Source organism: Lycorma delicatula, chromosome 5, assembly GCF_047948215.1.
Source record: "Lycorma delicatula isolate Av1 chromosome 5, ASM4794821v1, whole genome shotgun sequence".
Taxonomy (NCBI): Eukaryota; Metazoa; Arthropoda; class Insecta; order Hemiptera; family Fulgoridae; genus Lycorma; species Lycorma delicatula.
The window spans coordinates 92,626,288-92,650,056 of record NC_134459.1 but is presented as its reverse complement, the minus strand read 5'-3'; the positions used below and the strand labels follow the sequence as shown (position 1 = coordinate 92,650,056).

Sequence of the window (23,769 nt, the reverse complement as noted above, 5' to 3'; positions counted from 1 at the left end):
TTGAGAAGTTTTATCTTTGTTCATTATACATTATTAAAAAAAGGGGAAAATGTAGTTTTATATTACCTTTTTTTTCCTGTTTAGCCCGGAAATCACCATCAGGTATTACTTCAGAGGATGATTGAAGATGATTTGTATGAGTGTAGTTTTCTACAGTCTCAGGTCGACGATTTCTGAGATGTGTGGTTAATTGAAACCCAACCACCAAAGAACACCGGTATCCACGATCTAGTATTCAAAACCGTGTAAAAGTAACTGCCTTTACTATGATTTGAACGTTGTAACTCAGCTGATTTGCGGAGACGCGTTCACCACTAGACCAACCCTGTGGGCTGTATAACGTTTTTTTATTTTCTTCTCCTCTGGGCCGGATCCTGCAGTTAAGTATTACACAGTCCAGGTGAGTATTCTTTACTCTAACGGGCTTTCACGTTCGGCCCGCCGGTCGGATTTCACTTGCGCCCACCTCAAACCCCCAGAGTAGGATCCACCGGGCTCGGCTATGCCGTCCCTAGGTCCCCATTCCAGGAGCCGGGAAATATTACGTATACGTATTTAGGCCGGTTTATTTTCACTTTCACACTTTATCTTAAGGCCTTTTTAAAATGAGCTCAAATTGTATCAAAACGTTACATGTCCTCGACAAACAGAAAAACTATACAACCTGTTTGTAAGATCTAGCTAAGATAATTTTTTTCGATTTTCCGGTTAGGATGTTCTTATTTTAGTTTCCAATATGTATAGATAAATTATAAATTCCTTTGTAAGATAAATTAATTTCTTAAAAATCCGCTTTTGTTCCAACAATGTAAGAAATTAATATTTCATATTACGTTCATTTCCCTTATTTGCTTGGGTGCGACAAAAAATCATTATTTTATCCGTATTCATTACATCGGAACTGATTACTAATTATAAGGATGACGGATGAAATTCAATTAATTTATCAATGAAAGTATTTTATTATTTAAGCGAGCCTAAACACAAAAGCCTATTGTTCATAAAGAAAGACGCTGACTAAATAATAGTCAATTGAAAGAATCTATACGTTGCTGAAATTTTAATGCGTTATATTAATAAATATTTTAAAATAAATTTCTCTAGTTTTCATAAAATTCCTAATGCCGAAAAATTTCTGAAATATACTAATCGTCATAATCAGTTATATATTTGTATATAGAAAACCATTGAATGAAACAGTTTTTACATTAATTTAGTATAGACCATAAAAATAATATGAATGTAAAAAGAAGAAAGTTTAAGTAAGGTAGAATTTTTTTTTAATAAAGACTAATAAAATTACTTACACGGCACATAAAGCTCGCTATGAGTTTCTTTTTAATCTCCTGGACCACCGTTAGATAAGAGGAATGAAAATTTTTTTAGCGTGTGAAAATGCCATGCCATACCGGGATTCGAATCCGGGACTTTCGGATGAAAGGCCGAGATGCTACCACGGTCTCGTACGCTAAAGAAAAAGTGCAAGTGGACCAAAAATACTTTGGAAGGTGTGGATTTGATCAAAGTTTAAAAATTATCTACTTTTTAACATTTTAAAATGCTTTTTAATTTATTTAAACTTTTAATAATAATATTACAATAAAGTTTCGTCATACTTCATCTCCAGCCTCAAAAAAGAAATTTCAGGTAAATTTTTACTGGTTTTACATTTTTCAGTGGAATGTTGTTTATTTTCTTGCATTCAAATAGTAAAAGGAGAAAAATCAAAAAGATTTATTGGAAGGTGATTTTCGTGATGGAGAGAAAAAACTATCGGTTTTTTAATAATTTTTTACATATCATTATTTTTCCACTATATTAGAATAAATAACACAGATCAACAAAAAAAAAAAAAAAAATTGGAACCGAGATAAAAGTAGGTGAATTAAAATGTATTTTTTAAGTTGAATCTTAAAATGAAATCAGTTTTTCGTCATCACCCTCAGATTTTTAGTTATGACCTTTTAAAATATTGAGAAACTTCTTAAACATAAAATACAAAAATAATAATAACAGTTACAATTAAAATTCCTACTTTTATTTTTTCAGACATTTAAATTTATTTTTTTCTTATTTTCCTTTTGTGTTCAGTGAAATCTTCTCTTTTATCATCCAGCAGTAGTCACTTATCATAGATGCATCCCACTGTCTTGATAATGTTGTTCCATTAGTAATATATCTTGGTGGGACTGGATATTTAAAGCCAACTCCACTTTATCTAATACTTTTACAAAATGCTTCATCAGGCCTAGTTTTATGTGTAGAGGTGGTAAAATAACATGATCTGCTTCAACAAGGGAATTGTAGACATTTTCCTATCTTGGGATAAACTGATTTCTTTTTGTTCAGTCTTTAACTGCATAGTATTTATCTGTAGCCTGAGTATCCCACAAACACAAGAAACACATATATTTTGTAAAGCTACTTTGGAGCCGGAGAAGAAGTCCCTACCTCTTTCAGGTCAGCAATGATTCGCCATGAGTATTCATCATACATAATAGCTTTTAATATTTTTGAGATACTTTCAAATGTTTCTTTCATTCCTACAGCATATGTTACCGGTATAGAAGAAAACTTATTCGAGATACGCAACAACATTGCCTTTAAGCTTCTTTTTGATGAATCTATAAATAAACCTCAATTATGAATAATAACATATTCAATGTCCAGTTCAGACATTAATCCTCTAACATCATGGCAGGAACAAAGTAAACAATCTCTTCTGAAGCATTTCAGTAAATATTCGTTTTGATTTATATATACTGAAATGTTAGTGTCCTTGTATAATAAATTCCATTCTTTAAGACATGAACCTAGGAGTTTTGCATGTTGTTTCGAGAAATATAAATCACCAATTAGGTTGCTCAGTTCTGCTTGTGTGATGAGGTTAGGTTCAGCATTTGATTCTTCTGGAATGTAATTAATATCTATTGAAGTTGAGGAGTCATCGGTTGAACCTTCTGGGGAATCAGAAATTTCTTTCCAAGAAGTTTGAACAATCAGAATCGGTAAATCAACACCATGAAATACTGGTCTCAAAGCTGAATGAACATTTGGGTATGCGATACCACTTTTATTGTTTGAATTGAAACCAATAATATTTATTAAGCAAATTAGCAGTCATCGTAATGGTTAGTAGGCTCTTGCCAAATCATAGGTATGTCAAATGGCAAATGCTCTTTTTTTCCTTTTAACCACTGGGTTAGTTTAACATAGCACTTGATGCATGCTATGTGTGGAGTGCAAGATTTATCTTGGTCTCCCAAGGGACAGTCAAAATGATGTAGTTTTCAGCAGATTCGATAATGTAATTCATTGACTTTTCATGGTGAACTCTCCGCGAATGTAACAAAAAATATTTGGAGAATTTTTATGAGTGATTTTTAGTCATTATAAAATTTAAAAAGTTTTAATGAATGAAAGTAAACTGAAATATTACAGAAATACTTTATTATAAAAATAATTAAGTTTTAATTTATAAATACTTAATTACTTAAAATACGAGTACTTCATAAAATTATTTTATCATGGATTGCAGTAAAACACAATGTGAAACACACCACATAAGCGCGCGCGCGCGCGCACACACACACACACACACACACACACACATGGCTTAAAAAATGTTGATGTTCAATAAAATAATATCAAAAGATGTTATTTTAACAACTTTTCATTGCTAAAATCTTTCACTAAATTTATGGCATCGCTTATGAAACAATCTTTATAATATGGTATGATAAGACCACTACAACAACTAAAGAACACAGCAAGTCATACCAAGAGTTGAATTCATACTGAAGAAAATTTCATCATGTTGAATTACTCAATACTTGACTCACTGTTACATATAAAATAGGTCTACAGCATGCATCACAATATAAATCAGATGTGAATAAGCAAACATTCAGATGTACTATCTTATTAGTATTGTTTGTTCCAGAAATGATGAAACAGATAAATTTAAGGGTTTTTTAACCTCCCTGACCACTGTTAGGTATTGCTTCACAGGATATAAGATGAATGATAATTTTTGTAGCGTGTGAAAATGCCATGCCAGACCGGGATTCGAACCTGGGACCTAATGATGAAAGGCCGAGACGCTACCACTCGCGCCACAGAGGCCATACTGGCCTCTGTGTTGTAACTTTATAACGTTTATAAAGTAACTTTATAACGGGGGGTTGTAACTTTATAACGTTTATAAAGTAACTTTATAACGGGGGGTTGTAACTTTATAACGTTACATAATGAATTGTTTTAGAATACATATTCAGATTCAGCATATAAAATACTATATAGAACACCTACTAATCCATTTTCAGTGTCGAATTTTGTGTTGACCGGTGTAATAAATGCCAGGAAAGTATAATAACAAAGTTGTTATACTTAAAAGCTTTTCGTATTACTTAAAAGAACGTATAAAAACAGCAATTAAAAAAACCAGTACGTTTCCACCAAGTATAATACAATATTACTTTTGCATTACTAAAACAGTGCCTTGGTAAGAATGAATATAAATTTCAAAATTTTATTGTATTTGTTAAAATCTCAAACCCATTCCATTGCCGTTCAGGCTGTAAGCATTAATTTAAATAATGAAAAGCTGTAATTTTATTGATTTGCATATAGTAAGATTGAAGCATCTAAATGTAACTTGTTGAAAATTAACATGATTCTTGTTTATGGTTTACTATATGTTAATTTATCTCGCAAAGAATCGATCATCAGAAAAAAATACAATAATTTCTATGGTTAAGAAATTGTTTCATCCAGCGTGTTAAACAAGTTTTAAAACTTTTATGTGTAAACAAGATATAACAATTTTATCCGCTAAATCACTGGTAATGATTCTAGGCTTTAAAATGTAAAACCGTCGTTTAAAGGGGCCCCGTAACGTATTTTTCTCAGTTTCTCGGGGTGTTTGTTTTTCTTTCCGGTACAGAAAGTCAATTTTCATATTAATTAACCAATGAAAACACACATTCACTATGGCAGATTACACTTAACATAAATCTCCCTGTAAGATTACTTCAGTAAAGATCCAATAACAATAGGAATGCCGATAAAAATTTTTCAATGTTGTTAAATCGCAATATTCCATAATTAAAACCAAAAATTTTGGTTTAGTTTTGTGTTCAAACTTTAAAAAGATGGCTTTTCTTTTTAATAACATTAAAATAAACCGAAGTCTATCTGGAAACAATGAAAACGACTATCAGCATATTATTAAATAATGAAAATCATGTGAACACAAAAACTATATGTTTTTCATCGTTAAGACCTATATGTAACAAACATCAATAACGCTAAAGGTTTAACGTGAAACCAGCAATACAATATCAACTTCCGTTAGTCACTAACAAAACGTAAAGCACTAAATTCAAATTATCTAAATGGTACAAATTTCTACATTAAAATATTTATAACACTAAAATTCTTTCATATTTTATGTAAATTTCTTACTAGGTAAAATAAAATCAGAAACAATTTTAAATATTATGTAATTAATTTTCAGAATAACAATATTAATAATTTTATTATGTACAGAATGGTAATCATGTGCCTCCTGTAGGACTGTGTATGTGCATATTAATAACTTCGGTTTCTGTAACCCGTCTATGTACTTCATTTTGAAAACTATCTAGATTAGGATTTTTAATGCTCACAAGAAAATATGTTTCCCTGTAGTAAAGTTAACGTCTAAAAATTTTTTCAGATTCCATTTCAGAAGTTTTATGCGTATAGAACTCTAGAACCTTCCGTGCTTCAGTATTTCTCTCTCTCTCTCTCTCTCTGTATGTTTGTGTGTGTGTTTGAATGCGTGCGCGCGGGCTCGCACACGCTTTCTTACGCGTGCTATTTCTCTTACTTTGTTTCTGGATGAAAATACTTCCTTACATTCGTAATTTTCTGTTTTTCTTAACTATTATTTGTTCATATGAATATTGACAAATTAGAGAAAGACTAACAAAAAAAGTTCCGCTAAAAAACATTTAATAAAATTAAAATCAAACAGATCACTGACATGTTAACTAATTCGAGTTACTTCATGATGTAATTGAACAAATAAACTGAAAAAATCCGATTCAATATAACCTGCAACTGACAACTAAAATTTATTTTATAATAACCTAAACCTCTGGAATAAACAATCCTCAGAAAAAATATATTTCAGTTATTGAACAGTTGTTTTTGCACATTTTTAACATTCCACAATAATATATAAGTTACCGCAATAAAAAACATTCGATTCTTTCTCAATCAATAATTGAACCACTGTTTCAGCGTATTAATTAACTGCACTAATAAGTAATTTTGGAACCATTTAAAATGATTACATTTTATTAATCATACTTACAACAGTTTTTTTATTTATTTATAATTTTTAATTTTATTAAATTACATCACTTTTTCTAAATAAAACCTATAAGCTGATTAACTTAACATATAATTCAGTACTTAGAAATATATTATCAAATAGTTTATTTTAATAAGAGAGACACGATATTTAATGTAAAAAAATCATTCCAGAAATTCGTTAATAATATAATTAAATTTTGAATATTTAATCAAAAAATTAATCTCCCTTGCTTTATGTAGAGATAATAAAAATAGCCTGCTATTTTTTTGGTGGGAAGAACAAATAAAAATTTTGTGCCTTTTTTGTAAAAATTTAACATTTTTACAAAAGTCTATAAAATATATTATATGATATAGAAATGGGAAATGGTACTCTAATTTAATAAAATTCTTAATTTAAATAACATTGTAATTGTTTTGTAACATTTCTAAACATTTGACCACATTACCAACGAAATTTTTCATAGTTCATAAAATTAATTATTGTAATTTATGTCACAGGCTGGCCAGTTTTTTTATCTAAATAAAAAGTTTTATAATGAAGTTATAAAATGTAGTTGAGATTTCGACTAACCCGAAATTTTATATTTGTTACCTTAGTTAAATTTTTTTTCTACGTGGAGGTATTTGCCTTCTTTACATAATTGATTACTTATAGAAATATACTCGTAATTATTTAAAAGTGATTTTGATATAAAAAATGTGTATTTTATTTTTCCAGTTACGATGCATATAACAACAGAAAAACACTGTTACTAAAGAAAAAATATATTATCTTTGAATTTTTGTATTTCTTTATGTTTTGAAGACGTTATGTATATATGTTAGCATATATTCACCAGATACATCACAAACATTTAACTTAGGTCATTAATCTGGGTTAAGAGAAGCTATGACACTTCTCCTAAGTTAGATTTTGTATTAGGGAAATTGATTCCGTTATTCCTTTAATTTAATAAAAAAGACACGAAAGAATATTTAAGGAATATATATTAAAAACTTTATTAAAATATATATAAAACTTTATTAATATATATTAAACTTTTTTTAAAAGTTTTATCTCGAAGAAGGACTTGTTTTAATTAAGATTTTATTTTAATTACATATCTTTTTTCTTATAGAATATAATATTACTTGCTACGTAAGCATAAATAAAATAATCCTTTTGAAAGATATTTGTAATAAAAATTTATAAAGCATATAAAACGTTTTGAGAATTATAAAATTTTCTAACACTTTTGAAATTTGTATTTACCATTTTAAGATAAAATAATAATATTTTACACAGATAATAGCTATGTATAAACAAAATTTACAATGCATTAACAACCTGTCAGATGGAGAATATGAAGCAGACCCTAAAAAAGATGAATTAATGTTACTGGAAATTACAGCCACTGAAAATTTGTATGAGAAGAGAATAGATCGAATAAAAAATCTGAATTATGAATAAATTAAAATTTAAATAAAAAATTATATTTATTTTATGAGATAAATATAATTTGTTTTTTGTTTACAAATATTTTATATTTGTATTATGACTGTAAACCATTAAAAAAAATTAACATTTCATGTAGCCTGACATTTGAACTGGTAAAACAAACAATATTTTTTACTATACTTTACAATATTAATTATAATTATTGTTTAAGACTAATTTTATTCTTTGATTAAAAAATTACTTTACCTTCAAATAAACATAAGCTCGACTTTCTTCCACAAATCTCCGATGGCGAATGTTTATGGAAGATGCATGACTAAAGAGTATCTATAACAAGAGAATTCATAATGGTAAAAAACATTAATATTAATAATGAGATTATTATTAAATATGCAGGTTTTTTAAGATTATGGAAGATTAAATACAATATTAAACATTAAAAAAAATTGATTAATGCAGTTGATTTTTACAAAATAATTATTTCGACAAACCTATCAAATAATAAAAATGGAATTATTGCATCTTATCTAATTCTTTTTATTTCTTTTATGATACTTAATAGTGTAATAAGAAAGGCATGATGCTGTACAATAACAGAAGAATGGTCTCAGAGACAAACCTTAAGTTTAAAGATGGAGTAAAATGAAAAGATGATGTATCTAATGCATATCCTCTGAAGGACAGACTGGAAATGGTAGGTGACATCATGATTATGTCATGTCAGGAATGAAGGGGAAATCTCGATTCAGTATGCATGGCATAGAGTTGAAAATTTCTCACGATCATATCTCTTCTTTATCTGAAGAAACATTACAGCTGCTGTTTTGAAATGGAAAATTTTGTAATAAATCTTTACACATAACTTATTATGCATAATAGTAACGCTTATAAATACAAAATTGAAAAAATGTTGGAAATCAGTTTGGCTACAACTGCGTTACAAACACACAAACAGATAAAATATTCTTGCGTATTTGAATGATAAATGTAGCATTTGTAATTATGTCATCCATAATCATATATAGCCAGATGTTATTCCAATAGTGAATGTATTTTCAGTAAAAAAAAATCAAGAAAATTACTTGGTAAACTTAGGGTAAAAAGTATTCCAAATTCCCATTATTCCAGAGGGCCTTAGATCACCCAATAGGGGTAGTCTATTAACAATTTTTTTTGCAACCCTGTTATTATTCTTATTAAACCTAGTCAAAAAAGTAATATATATTCCCGTATTCCAGAGGGTCTTGGGTCACGCTCAGAAGCAATCTCTTTATTTAATTTCTTTGCATTTTTTTGTTTATTAACAAAACATTATCTGCTACATCTCTCACAGAGATTGGTTTTTGTTGGCCTAACCAAATTTTAAGTAAAGTACTACTAGAAAATGTTAAAGTAAATAAAAGGTAAACTGATTTTTTTTAAAATTTCCCCTCAACTAAAAAGTTTCTCACTTATTTTAATTTTTAATTTTTTAAGTCGACGCCTTATTAAGAATTTATTGTTTTTAAATTTAAATTTAGCATAAATTTCAAAAGGTTGAAATAAAATAAAAAAGAGTTGAAAAATTATTTTTTTTTATAAGTATCAATTTTACTTTTTGTTTTATTGTTGAGGAAAATGGATATTGAACAGAAAATTAAACAAGTATCAACTAAGAGTACAAAAGTTTTTTTTTTTTAATTATATATTTTAACTATTAAAACTATAATAGAACTTACATAACAGCTTAATGCGTCCTGTCAAAAGGGCAACACCTAGTAGATTCACCTTCTTTACTAAGTAATGGATAGTACTATACTGCCTGTGCTATTGGTGTGGAAGTAAAGGTGAGGCAAAGAGTTGCGCTAGTACTTCTCTGTAATGCAGGACGGGAAATGCTTTTCTGGTGGTCTTGGCACTGATAAAGTAAATTCGATCTAGACAACTAGGAGTTCCTAGAACCAATTGGTTATCCAAGAGTGGTAGTTGAATGAGGGACTAAAAACCTGTCTCCGAGAAATATTTCTGGTTATGAAATCTAACATATAGCCTTGGATTGGAAACGGTATTAGAAATGGAAAAGAACATGATATAAGATTAAGACTTTGGAATGTGGGCAGTTTGTACAAATCAGGTGCACTGGGCAATCTGCTTGTCAAAGCAGAGAGATATAAAATAGATATTTTAGGTTTGATGGGTGGGTGATTATTTTTTGATGAAGAATAAGTACATCCTCATGTATGGCAGAGCAATCAGACATGTTTTTGTAATGGCTTTCCTCATACAAAGTAGTGCAAGGAAAAGTATAGAAGATGTAAAATATGTCAGTGATAGACTGTTACTTATGAAACTGAGAGGAAAGTTTAATTCTATATATATATATATATATATAATGAATGAAAGAAAGAAGAGAAAGAAAGAGAAAGAAAAGGAGGTGAAAGATAGTTTTTATAACCTAATGGACAGAACGTACAACACTGTTTCTAATTATATTATAAAGGTAATAGTTAGTGACATGAATGCAAACTGGAAAAGAAAGTATATACATATGAACCATTGGAAGCCATAGTGCCATGATGTGTCAAATGATAATGGCATAAGACTGAGGTACAGTCTTAGGACTGTACCTCAGTCAAAGGAAAAGTACCATGTTTCCAAATAAGACATTCATAAAAGAACATGGAAATTCCCTGAATCGAAAGCTGAAAACCAGATAGACAACACCACCTTAAATAAAAGATGGCAGAGCAATGTAATGGATGTGAGAGCATGTAGGGGCCTGGATATAGACTCGCTCCACTATCTTGTAGTTGTGAAATTGAGACAAAAAATAAAAACAATATAACTAAATGAAGAGAATGTGGAGGAAGATTTGACTTGAATAAGCTAAAAGAAAAAGAACAGTGTGAAGAATATTTCAAAACTTTTCAGGAAAAGTTTGAAGAACAGACAAATGTGGTAGATAATGGCAATGGTACTGATGTAGAGTCACATTGGTCGTGCATAAAATCAGTTATTAAAGTCAGTAATTAATCAGAAAAGACTTTAGGTGAGAAAAGAAGGTCTAAGAGAAATGGTTGGTTTGATAATGATTGTAAGGTATCACACGAGCAAAGAAAATTGAAACAAAATATTTTGTAGAGACAGAAGGAAGAGGATGCAGAGCTATAGAGACAACAAAGAAGGGACACAAAGGTTAGGGATTAGGATGAAGAAAACTGTCTTGAACAGACAGTTGGAGGGTATGGAAGGCAACAGCACTGCAAATAGAATAAGAAAATTTTACAACAATGTCAAGGTAAGGAAAAAAGGCTTTCAACTGAGGTCAAATATGATCTGAAGCCTCAAGACCATAATATTATTGACCAGTAAGGAGAACATTATGTACAGATGACTTCTAGAACCTGCTAAATAAAGACAATTTTGTAATAACCACTGAAACTGAATATCAAACGGTATTAGCAGAGGACAATGCACATAATTTAGGAGAGGTAGCCAAAGCATTAAGTCGGCTGAAGAGTAGCAGGTCGACCCCCGATTCAGACAACGTTTTTAGTGAACTTATTAAAAGTGAAGGAGGTACCCTAAAGAAGAGGGTATATGAACTTATAGTCTGTACCAAACAGTTCCAAAAGACAGGTGAAATGTGATATTGGTACCTACTCAGAAGAAAGATGCAAAAGATGATTGTAACAATTATAGAGGACTTTACTTAAAACTACTACAAAAATTCTCTCTGTCCTGATATTAAGGTGGTTGCTGCTGTATGCATAGGACAGGATTGGTGAATACCATGTTGATTTTAAGAAAAACTGATCAACAACTGACCAACTATTCATTATGCATCAGTTATAGGAAAAAAAGAGAAAAGAAGTCATGCTTATTATTTGTAGACTTTAAAAATGCCTTGACAACCTGATAAGAAGAAGGATGCGGAGTGAAGTGGTGAAGATGGGAGTGCCTAAGAAGCTGGTGGAGCTAACCAAATTGTGTATGAATTAGTAAATGAATAGAGTGCAAATCGAAGGAGAACTCTCAGAATCTTTTGAGATATTGAATGTTACAAAGCATGTTACAAGCATGTTATGTTGCAGTGTATGTACATTTATACTTAACTTGGGTCTAGAAAGTGTAGTAAATGGAATGCATCTAGAGGGAAATATTATCCTGTTGGCTTATGCCAATGATGTTGTTTTGATGGGTAATAATATTATGGAGGTGCACGTTGTTAAGTACACTGGAAAGCAGGGCCAGTGACATGGGCTTAGAGATAAATGACATGAAAAAAGTATACAGTGGTTAGTTAAAGAGGCTCTCACCCTATCAAGGTAACATTGAATGTGAATGTGTCACAGAGTTCAAATATCTTGGAGCCATAATAAACGAAAAAACAGAATAGAACAGAATATGAGGTTAACCACAGATTGTCGAATGCTGACAAAGGATTTTATGCAGGGAATACTATTTTCAAATCAAAGTTTATCTTTAGAAACTCCAAAATCAAAATATACCGCACTATAGTATAGCCAATACTAAAATATGGTTGTAAAACATGGGCTATAAAAACAGATGAACAGAAGTGCAAGGCTTTTGAGAATAAAGTGTGCTAAGGAAGATTTTTGGACCATTGCGTGATTAAGAGGCAGAACAGTGGCGTATAAGGAAAAAAAAAGAGCTGAGAGAGTTATACATGAAATCATCCGTTGTTCAGGTGGATTAAGGTTATGTGGACAGATTATGTACAAAGAGCAGATGAGGAGAGGTATATTAAGAAAGCTTTGCTCATATGAAGAGGCAGAAGAAGAGAAAGATAAAGAAGGAATGATGGAGTAAAGGGAATATTTGAGGAGATCAATGATCAGAATGGAGAGCGGGAGATGGTGTTTGGGGCTACAGAATGAAGGAAACAGGTGAAGGAAACCAAGACCAGAAAGGTTGGTGAAGACAGCAGAGGAGTAATAGCTTAATGTAGTGTAACAATAAATCACATATGTAGTAAATCAACAGAACAAATAAGTTACTCAAACATAGTAGAATAGTTGATAGTTTATTGGGGTCGACTGAGCTCATATTATCCCACTTATTATTTCAGGTAACCTATGCCTGAATAATCAGGAAGTCATTTAAAATTAAACAATGAAACTGTGATTTTGTTGCATATACAAATATTCATCCCAGTTAGAACTTACTTAAACCTTTTGTAACATAACCAATATATTAAGTTTTACAATATTTAGTATATTTACTGTTATTATTTTTTAACAATAAAAATATTTCCAAATAATACAAAATAAATTAATTTACTTAAAATGTGTACATTAAATAAAAATATTACCTATATGGATGGTAAAACAGGAAATAATACTAAAAAACTAATGATCAATTTGGTTTTATTACATTTTTGCCAATAAAGATAGAAAAATATTTTTTTTTTCAATTGGTTTATGAGCATTAAAAAATATTAATTATGTTTAAAAAATATGTTATTTTAAAAATTTGAAGCTTTTAAATATGATATTGTTTTATTTTAGCTATTTTATAAAGTATAATAGTAAAAATTTAAGTTGACTAATTTGATGATGTAATAAAAAATTAACTCTTCCGCTTTGAAAGACTTTTTATTTTCACATGAAGATAGAAATTCTGTACTGAAAACATCTGCTAATAAGTGATGTAAAAAGTCATAACAGTAGCAGGTATGAAATGATGTCATTTCTTACAGGTTGATGTTTACTATTATTAATATTTTTTTTTCTTTACTCTTGACATCAGAATCATGACTAGATTTTGTAATGGTCATGAACGGATAACCTATATTATTTCAGCTATATAAATTAACCCTATTTGTGTATTGCACCTTCTTTATGTATGTAAGAGTACACACACACACACACACACACACACACACACACACACACAGAGACACAGATACCTCATTTTATCTTTTAAGTATTCATTTAATGTATGTATGTAATTTGAATTTATTATATTTAGACTCATTTTACTTTACTTCCCTTTTACATTTAGATTGTACGATTTTGATAAAGCTTTATATTTCGCTCTAGGGTATTAACTGTACTGATACTGGTAAAGAGGTGCATGGTTTTAATAAGAACTACCAAATATAAATGTAATGTACAGACAATATTTCAAACAGCAATGAATTAATTAACATTGCTTGGTTTAATTTCGTGATATTATATGTATAATTGATATAAATCATATTATTAGTTTTAGTTGTAACAAAATGATTTATTTCTTTGATATAATGAATTCAGTTATCACATCAACTTAAAACTAATTAATTATCTATAACAATTCAAAAGGAATGCAGATTGTAATATTAATAATTAAAGGTTTAAGTTAACTATTACAGATAATTAATAGTTAAAGGAAAATCATTAAAAAATCTGTTTTCTTTATTAACTAAAGCATGCTAGTTAAAAGAACTGATATTATCTTAACCTTACTAACAATGTCTCTTCAGTGCTGTCTAATCTTTCTAATAGTTTATAATCTCTTAGATAAATTAGCATTTGAGCCATCTTATATACAAAGCATACATATAACACTAATTTCTGTGGTGAAGAGGTTGCATCTCAATCTTTCATCCAGAAAGCCTCTTGTTCACATTCTGGTTAGGTATAGCAATTTTCATACGCTACAAAATTTTAAGTTCTTATTCCATCCACAAGCCTTTAGATAATGATTAAATCATTAAAAAATTAGTGGAATAATCAGGATGTAATCAAATCTAAAGTCTATAAAAGTAGATTAATTCCAACTCAGAAGCTTCTCAATTTTTCTTGTCACAACCATTATTAAATAAATTTCTGAAATTTGTATTAACTAAAACAATTTCTAGTAATTTAATAAAATATTTATACTTTCAGAAACTGCAAACAATTAAAAAAAAAAAATTGATTTATTTTTTTTGTACATCATTGTCTTTCAATTTAAAAATACTGGTCAGCGAAATTATTTCTAAAAAAAAAAATATGTAATGACAAGGTTATATTAAGCAAAAACCCGTTAAAAAATATAATAGACTTAGTGTTTAAGAATTATCACACATTTTAATACTTACTCAAAGATATATACTTACGAGTTTTCCTTAAAGAAGATATTCTAATTCAATATTTTAATTTTCATTCCTAATGTATATATTAAAACCTATTCAACTTTGTGAGCCATAAGCAGCCTTATTGATAAATGAGATAAGGATGATATGTGTAAGATGTAAATGAGTTATATTCTTGTAGCTAAGTGAAGTCTATGTGGTTAACTGAACCCCAACCATCAACAAACATTGATATGCACTGTCTAGTATTCAAATTTATATAAAGATAACTTACCTTTACTAATATTTAAACTTCAGAACCTTTGACTTCAAAAATTAGCTGTTAAACAAGTGGTTTACGATGATTAGTATACCAATCTGGTCAGCTGGATCAATATAAATACCTTTTCTTTTGGTCATGTCTTAAAAGGTAAATAATCTCTAGCACTATATAAGGAAAAAACGACATCATTTTTCAAGGTTAGTGAAATGGAGCGCTGGGAAGACCTAGGAGGATGTATTTGATGGATAAAAATTTAAATAATACAAATTTAAAGGATGACTCATCAATTTTCAAAAAAAATTACAATGAAATTGTAAAACGTACGGAAAGAGTCTTGCAGATATCATTTCTTTTGCTCAAAAATTTCTGTAATATAAATAAAATTGTTTTTAACAAAACGATACTGATATCAAAAAAGATAAGACACTACATTTTTATTATCAAAATCTGTTATTAACTTAGAATTTTCTTTAAAATAAAATACATGTTAAATATATGTAATAGACAATAGATATAATAATAGATAATAAACAATGTTTAAGCGTTCCATATACTAAGAAAGAGAAGAAAAATTTGTTGCAAAACTCTTACCGGGCCGATTTCATTTATTAAACAATGAATAATACAAATTACATTTAGAGAAATAATACAATTCTTATGATTATTCATTGTTTAATAAATGAAATCGGGCCGGTAAGAGTTTGGTAACAAATTTTTCTTCTCTTTCTTAGTGTATGGAACGCTTAAACATTGTTTATTATCTATTATTGTATATCTATGGTCTATTACATATATTTAACATGTATTTTATTTTTTAAAGAAAATTCTAAATAAATAACAGATTTTGATAATAGAAATGTAGTGACTTTTCTTTTTTGATATCAGTATCGTTTTATTTATATTACAGAAATTTTTGTCTTTTGAGCGGAAGAAATGATATCTGCGAGACTCTTACCGTATGGTTTATAATTTCATTGTAATTTATCTTGGATAATAAATTTACATTACAAAATTAAAATAACTTCATCAAGTTCTGATTAAAAAGCGATAATAAGAATTAGATACACTGAATGGAATTACAAATACCAATTGCGCATAAACTATCGCATTTAAGTGAATAAATTAAATAATGGAAATGACAAAATTGCGTATTTATTTCTTAACAACGTTGAGTCTTTGTTAAGAGTTCTTGGTTATTGGTTTTTCTATTTTTCCACTCTTTTATTGATGTTAGGATGACGATATAAGAACTAATTCGCAAAGTGCCTTGGGAACGAGAATAATGATTTTATTTTAACTGCTGTTAACTCGTAAAACTACTCAGTAAAATGCTGAAACTTCATATTCAAAATAAAACATATTTTATATATATATATATATGTGTGTAAAAGTATATGTAAAAGTATATATATATATATATATATATATGGACACATATTCAAAATAAAATATACATTCATATCTAAAAGAAAATTTTACATATTGGAAATTAGATATGCTAGATTTCCTCGTAGGAAAAACAAATTTTTGTTTAATATAAATTGTAGGTAAACTTTTATATCTGAAAAATTTCGCAATTCATTTATATAACGTTTTCTACATGAATAAAAATTAAGGAAATAATGTGCTTAAAATACGTCATTTATCAAATTTTATGAATTTATATTGGTAAGCAAGGTGGTTTTGAAATCAGCAGTTTCATCTCTTATTGTATGGAGTAAAAGGAATTTCTTATTTAAAAAATAACGAAACATCCGATAATTCACCTGTAATAATTATTAATTAAAAATTTAACTCAAAAAGTCATTAAAAATTTCGATTCAAAAACATGTATTGAGTTGTCACTACTCAACAGATATTTTTAAAGTGAAATTTGTTGAAAATACTTTTTCAACAGTCTATTTTATTCTTTAAAATGTTGATAAATAAAGTTGTAATACTTTCCTGGCATTGGTTATTTACACTTATACAGCGGAAAAAAAATGACACGTGAAGAAAGTTGCCTAAGATTTATTTTTTGGTGTAGGGGTAATTTATAATGATGTTCTATTGTAAAATTAATATTATTATATGTTTAAATAAACCAAAAAGTTTATAAAATTTTAAGTCGGAATGTTTTATTTTTTCTGCTCCTCAACTCCAAAATCACCGTACAAGAAAATGTTTTTGATTTTTCTACGTTTACTATGTTAAATGAAAGAAACTAAAAAAAATCCGCTGAAAAATGTACAACCAATAAAAAGTTACCTAAATTTTTTTTTTTTTTTGAGGTGTAAAGGGGTGAATTATGATGAAAATTTACAATAATATTGTTTTTTCATGTTTAAATAAACCAAAAAACGTATTAAAAATTATTTAAAAAATCTACATTTTTAAACTTGATCAACTCTACCACCCAAAATATTGCCCAGAAAGTTTTTTTTCTGTCACTTGCACTACTACTATACCTAGGAAGACTACGACTAGGAGAAATATGCAATAAACAAAAAAAATAGATATTGTTTTAATTCTTGAGGAAGGAGGCAGTTATGGTAAAAATTAAAAAAAAAAAATAGTCAAATAAGCATGCACGCATGTACAGGTTTAATATAAAACGTATTATTATGTATTAATATAGTGTTAATAAATATGTATTAATATAAAGTGTATGCCGGCTTCCGTGACAGGAGTGGTAGCGTCTCGGCCTTTCACCCGTAGGTCCCGGGTTCGAATCCCGGTCAGGCATGACATTTTCACACACGCTACAAATCATTCATCTCATCCTCTGAAGCAATACTTAACTGTGGAACCGGAGGTTAAAAAAAAAAAAGAAGAAGAAAAGTGTATGTATTAGTTTAATATAAGGTGGGGTTATGTTTGCAAATTTTTGAGGAAATTGACCTCAGAAAACTATCTATCCCATCTCTAGGAGATACTAACCCCAAAGTTTTACGACAAATTGATCCATACATATGAGTCTCTGTACAAAATTTCATCAAAATTGGTGTATCCAGTCAAAAATTGTTTAGTTTCAAATATACCAACACATGTAAATATATAATATTAACAATTAATGAAACCCACCTTACCAGCACATTTATATGAACTCAAGTTCTTTCGGCTTACTTCAAAGCCATTATCAGGAGATAAAATTATTGCAATAAAGTTAAAAATTTAAACGATCACAGTTAAAATGTAAAACAGTCATGACTGTCCGGTCCTACCAGTATACTTCTTTTTTGTTAAGCTTCCGGAACCACCGTAAGGTGTAACTTCAGAAGATGAATGAAGAAGATGATATGTATGAATGTAAATGAAGTGTAGTCTTTTACAGTCCCAGGTCCAACTATTCCTAAGATGTGTAGTTAATTAAAACCTAACCACCAAAGAACACCGGTATCCGCGATCTAGTATCCAGATCCATTAAAAGTAACTGCCTTTACTAGGATTTGAAACGTAGAACTCTCGACCGGTATACTGAAGGAATAAACATCTACTCTGTGGATAAAATGAAATCAAACGGAACCATGTTATCAAAGAGATAATTATTAGATTAAATTACTACTTCTTCATATTTATATTTATTATGTTTTTAAATAATGATATATCGTCTTTAAAAAATGTTCGTTCATTAATTACATTTTTATTATTACAATATATGTGATATTTTTTTCAAATTATAAGTATTAAATATTTATAAGAAATATCTGATTTTCATCAAATTATTACGATTATATATATGACTGTATTCTAATATATGTTTGGTAAAGTTATTGTTTTCTGGTTTATTATTTTTAATGTTATTTATGTGCTCTTTTGCACGTGTGGAAAATTTCCGATTGGTCATAACTACGTATATCATGTCGCAATCCTCACAAACAGGACTGGATACTCCCTGTTTATCAAATTTGGTATCTTTATTATATGATTTTTTTTGTTAAAATTATTATTAATGTATTTAATTAATTTGTTATTAGTAGAATATGGAGGTGTTAATATATTATTGATTGTTGAAAGTAAGGAATCTTCTTCAAGAATCAATATTATAAACAACCATTTGGCTTGGCTGTGGGTGAACCGTTGTCGGCAATCTTGGCCGTTTTTAGAAGATACTTGTATCAACAAAATTCCGACTCAACATAATATACTATTGTATATACGTTATTTTGATATTATAATTATATAAAATGAAAATATTCAAAACGAATCAAATATAATATTAAATGAATTTAATAAAATTGATAAATACATAAAATTTATCATGAAAATAGAAAATGATAATGGTTTGAACTTTTTAGATAAAAAAATACATAATAAAATAGATAAAAAAATAAAAATAGAAATTTATCCTAGACTTTTGTTTTTTGTCTTCAGTCATTTGACTGGTTTGATGCAGCTCTCCAAGATTCCCTATCTAGTGCTAGTCGTTTCATTTCAGTATACCCTCTACATCCTGCATCACTAACAATTTGTTTTACATATTCCAAACATGGCCTGCCTACACAATTTTTTCCTTCTACCTGTCCTTCCAATATTAAAGCGACTATTCCAGGATACCTTAGTATGTGGCCTATAAGTCTGTCTCTTCTTTTAACTATATTTTTCCAAATGCTTCTTTTTGATGTAAACAAATTATATTTCTTACTGAAGGCTCGTTTAGCTTGTGCTATTCGGCATTTTATATCGCTCCTGCTTCGTCCATCTTTAGTAATTCTACTTCCCAAATAACAAAATTCTTCTAGCTCCATAATCTTTTCTCCTCCTATTTTCACATTCAGTGGTCTATCTTTGTTATTTCTACTACATTTCATTACTTTTGTTTTGTTCTTGTTTATTTTCATGCGATAGTTCTTACGTAGGACTTCATCTATGCCGTTCATTGTTTCTTCTAAATCCTTTTTACTCTCGGCTAGAATTACTACATCAGCAAATCGTAGCATCTTTATCTTTTAACCTTGTACTGTTACTCCGAATCTAAATTGTTCTTTAACATCATTAACTGCTAGTTCCATGTAAAGATTAAAAAGTAACGGTGATAGGGAACATCCTTGTCGGACTCCCTTTCTTATTACGGCTTCTTTCTTATGTTCTTCAATTGTTACTGTTGCTGTTTGGTTCATGTACATGTTAGCAATTGTTCTTCTATCTCTGTATTTGAACCCTAATTTTTTTAAAATGCTGAACATTTTATTCCAGTCAACGTTATCGAATGCCTTTTCTAGGTCTATAAACGCCAAGTAAGACACATTAAATAACATTAACTAATTACCATTCATTTCATGTTGGTCCCAAAAGATGGCCGTTTTTAATTCATTGTTATATAGGACCATAAAATACCTCAAACATTATAAAATTTCCTCAAATAAAGAAATAGAAATAATTAAAAACATTGCTGTTGCTAGCGGTTATAATGTCGGTACTATAAACAAATTATATAATAAAATAAATAATAAAATTAATTTAAATAACAATAAAAAATTATTACCTGAAAAAAAGGATAAAATATACATAAAAAGTGAATATACACCTTTTAGTTAAAAAATTGAAAAAAATATATAAAAAAATGGCTTAACACCTTCATATTCTGCTAATAAATTAATTAAATATATTAATAATAATTTTAATAAAAAATCATATAATAAAGACACCAAATTTGATAAACAGGGAGTATACACTCTTGTTTGTAAGGATTGAGATGATATACGTGGGAATGATCAATCGGAAATTTTCCACACGTAAGAGCACATAAATAGCATTAAAAATAATAAATCGGAAAACTCCAACTTTGCCAAACATATATGACCGTATTCATACATTATATGTATGAATACGGTCATACATATAATCATAATTTCATGAAAATCTTAGATATTTCTTATAAATATTATAATATTTTCAATTTGGAAAAATATCATATATACTGTAATAATAAAACTTTAATTAATGAACAAACAATTTTTTAAAAAGGATATATTATTTAAAAACATATTAAATATAAATATAAAGAAGTAATAATTTAATCTAATAATTATTTCTTTGATAACATGGTTCCGTTTGATTTTATTTTAATCCACCAGAGTACATATATATATTCCTTCAGTATACTGCTAGGACCGGACCGGACAGTCATGACTGTTTTACATTTTAACTGTGATCGTTTAAATTTTTAACTTTAATGCAATAATTTTATCTCCTGATGATGGCTGTCAAGTAAGCCGAAAGATCAGGAGTTCATAGCAATGAGCTGGTAAGGATGATTACATTAATTGTTAATATTATTTATTTAACATATCAGCGGTACCATGTTTGAAAAATTAACATGTAAATATGTTCCCTCCTCCGATGAGGAGGGAACATCACCTCCACTTTTTTCTTTTTTTGGGTCCCTGGGTTATGAAACATCGAGAAATGCTAAAAAACCATCACCCATTTTTTGAATGATTACCATATTTTCTTTCTTGCAGAATAGTTCTTACCTATGATGCCATTAAAATAAAAATACTTAGCTTCGGAGTAAGACAATGAACGTCTTTCCTTGTTTAATACTAACTGTACTAGTTTAATTTTAGTGTTATCGGTTCTTAAACTAACATTAAGCTATCTTTTTGGGGTGGTTTAATTAACACGTACTTGGGCTCTCTCTTTTTTCTGTTTAGCCTGCGAAACCACCGTACGGTATTACTTCAGAGGATGAATGAGGATGATATGTATAAAAATATATGAAGTGTAGTGCTATACAGTTTCACGTCGATAGACCGAATCACCAAAGAACACCGGTATCCACGATCTAGTATTCAAATCCGTATAAAAGTAACTAATTGCCTTTACTAGGATTTAAAACTTAGAACTATCGTCTCGACTTTGAAATCAGCTGATTTTCGGTGACGAGTTAACCACTAGACCTGCCCAGTCCAGTACTTGGCCTGGTGAAACTTAAATCCAACACAGTTATCTGTCCACATTTTCACTGTCAGAAACAAAGAATGTACCTATAGATCCTGATTAAATAATTCTGGGGAAAGTGTGTGTTCTACAGGCTGTCTAATTTATCATACGACTCGCATATTCATTCAGCAAGAAATAATTCAAAGTAAGGAAGAAATGAATAACCTAAAATAACATTTAAATTTTTGTAAAAACATAATTTCACACTAAACTACTAACCGTCCCTCTACTAGTTTATTGGCATCTTTCCAACTACCTCTTCTCTGAATCTAAACGCGTAAACACGATGTCTGCACTGTGAAATTTTAATAATAAAAATAATTGGAAAATTATCTCTATAAAATTAAAATAAATTCCACGAGTAAAACTACTGAATTGGCACAAGTAAACTATAAATTATCAACTTGTCCTAATCGTAATAAAAGTACTGAATGTCCTAATAGCTTCGAATTTTTAAATTTAAATTGGCCTAGTTATAAATAAATCTATCTCTTGATAGCTTTATCCTCATAAATAACTTTTAAGCAGGCTAACTAAAATTTATTGCCTTTCAACTTGTTTTCTGAGCTAGTATGTGTATACCAATACACATACTCCTCTATGTATGTTCCTCTATGCTACATTGAAGAAATAAATTTGGATATGCTTTTGCAGTAAGATTAAAGGTAATTCTAAATATACTATCCGTTTAACCTTTTTTATCTAACTGATAAGTATAAAATATGAACCTCTGCATCAAGAACACCGTATCATAAAACGATGCACGTAACGTTCAATTAAGCCAAAGTGAATCTTCTCAAAACATCTTCATCCCGTTCTTTTAAGTTATTGAGTTCTTTTAAGTATATACTGTGGTAGTATATCTGAAATGGTGCATGTAAAAATTTGATGAAGATTGGTAAAGTCGTTCTCGAGTCGCTCAGTTTAAGGTCAAACAAATATTTGAGAGAAGTAAATTAAAAGCGTGGTTCGTTAAGATGCTGCAAGTTGGAAAGTTGACGTTTCTTTTTCTGCAGTATCCATTGTTAGCAATATTTTTGGAGTAACTATTTTTTACGGATCAAAGGTTGGATTTTGTTGTAAACTTTTAGATTAGAATTAGTAGGTACTTTTTCAAAAGGAAAAAAAAAATAACAAAAAGACGACCTTGCCCAGAACTGCGCTAGAGGTTTTTAATTAATTTTTAATTTTATTTATTATTCCCATCTCGTTATTTAGATAACTGCAGGTATAATTATGTTAACAGTTTTTCAGACACTTCTTATTTTCTGACTATTGAAACCTCAAGTTATCTTTTTCTTTCTTTTGACCCCGATTAATAAATTTCTTCCCCTTTTTCCCAACGACTTCCGGCTATGTTTGAAAATCTGCATCAAACGTTTTCTCTTTCAGGCGATGAAATAGGTGAAAAATATTTGTAGTTTTGGTATCACGTGTAGATGACATTTTTTTCTATTGTTATTCAATGTGTAATTGATATAGTGTCATTCATCTGAAACTTTTCTGCGGCTAAAATTAATACTAATGATTTTTTACACACCGTCAGATAAAGTGATCAAAATGATGTTCTAAATTACTGTTCTTTAATCATCAATCGTAATAGTAAATTTTTTCCAGAAGAACTAAAAAAAGAGTTTTGAATGTTCTAGAAATCAAATTAATTTCCTGATTCTGTTTGAATTTCTTAATTATCTCTTGTTAAATTTTTCACCACAAACA

At 29.0% G+C, this 23,769-nt stretch overlaps 1 protein-coding gene across 2 annotated transcripts in view; it reads right to left on the bottom strand.

Annotated features, from left to right (window-relative positions):
- Nepl16 (Neprilysin-like 16) overlaps positions 1–23,769 on the bottom strand; it is a 290,999-nt gene that overhangs the window by 40,257 nt on the left and 226,973 nt on the right. For both annotated transcript variants that reach the window (XM_075365303.1, XM_075365302.1), the window contains exon 6: positions 8,051–8,131. In XM_075365303.1, the coding sequence (XP_075221418.1) occupies positions 8,051–8,131 (81 nt within the window). The remainder of the gene's footprint in view (positions 1–8,050; positions 8,132–23,769) is intronic.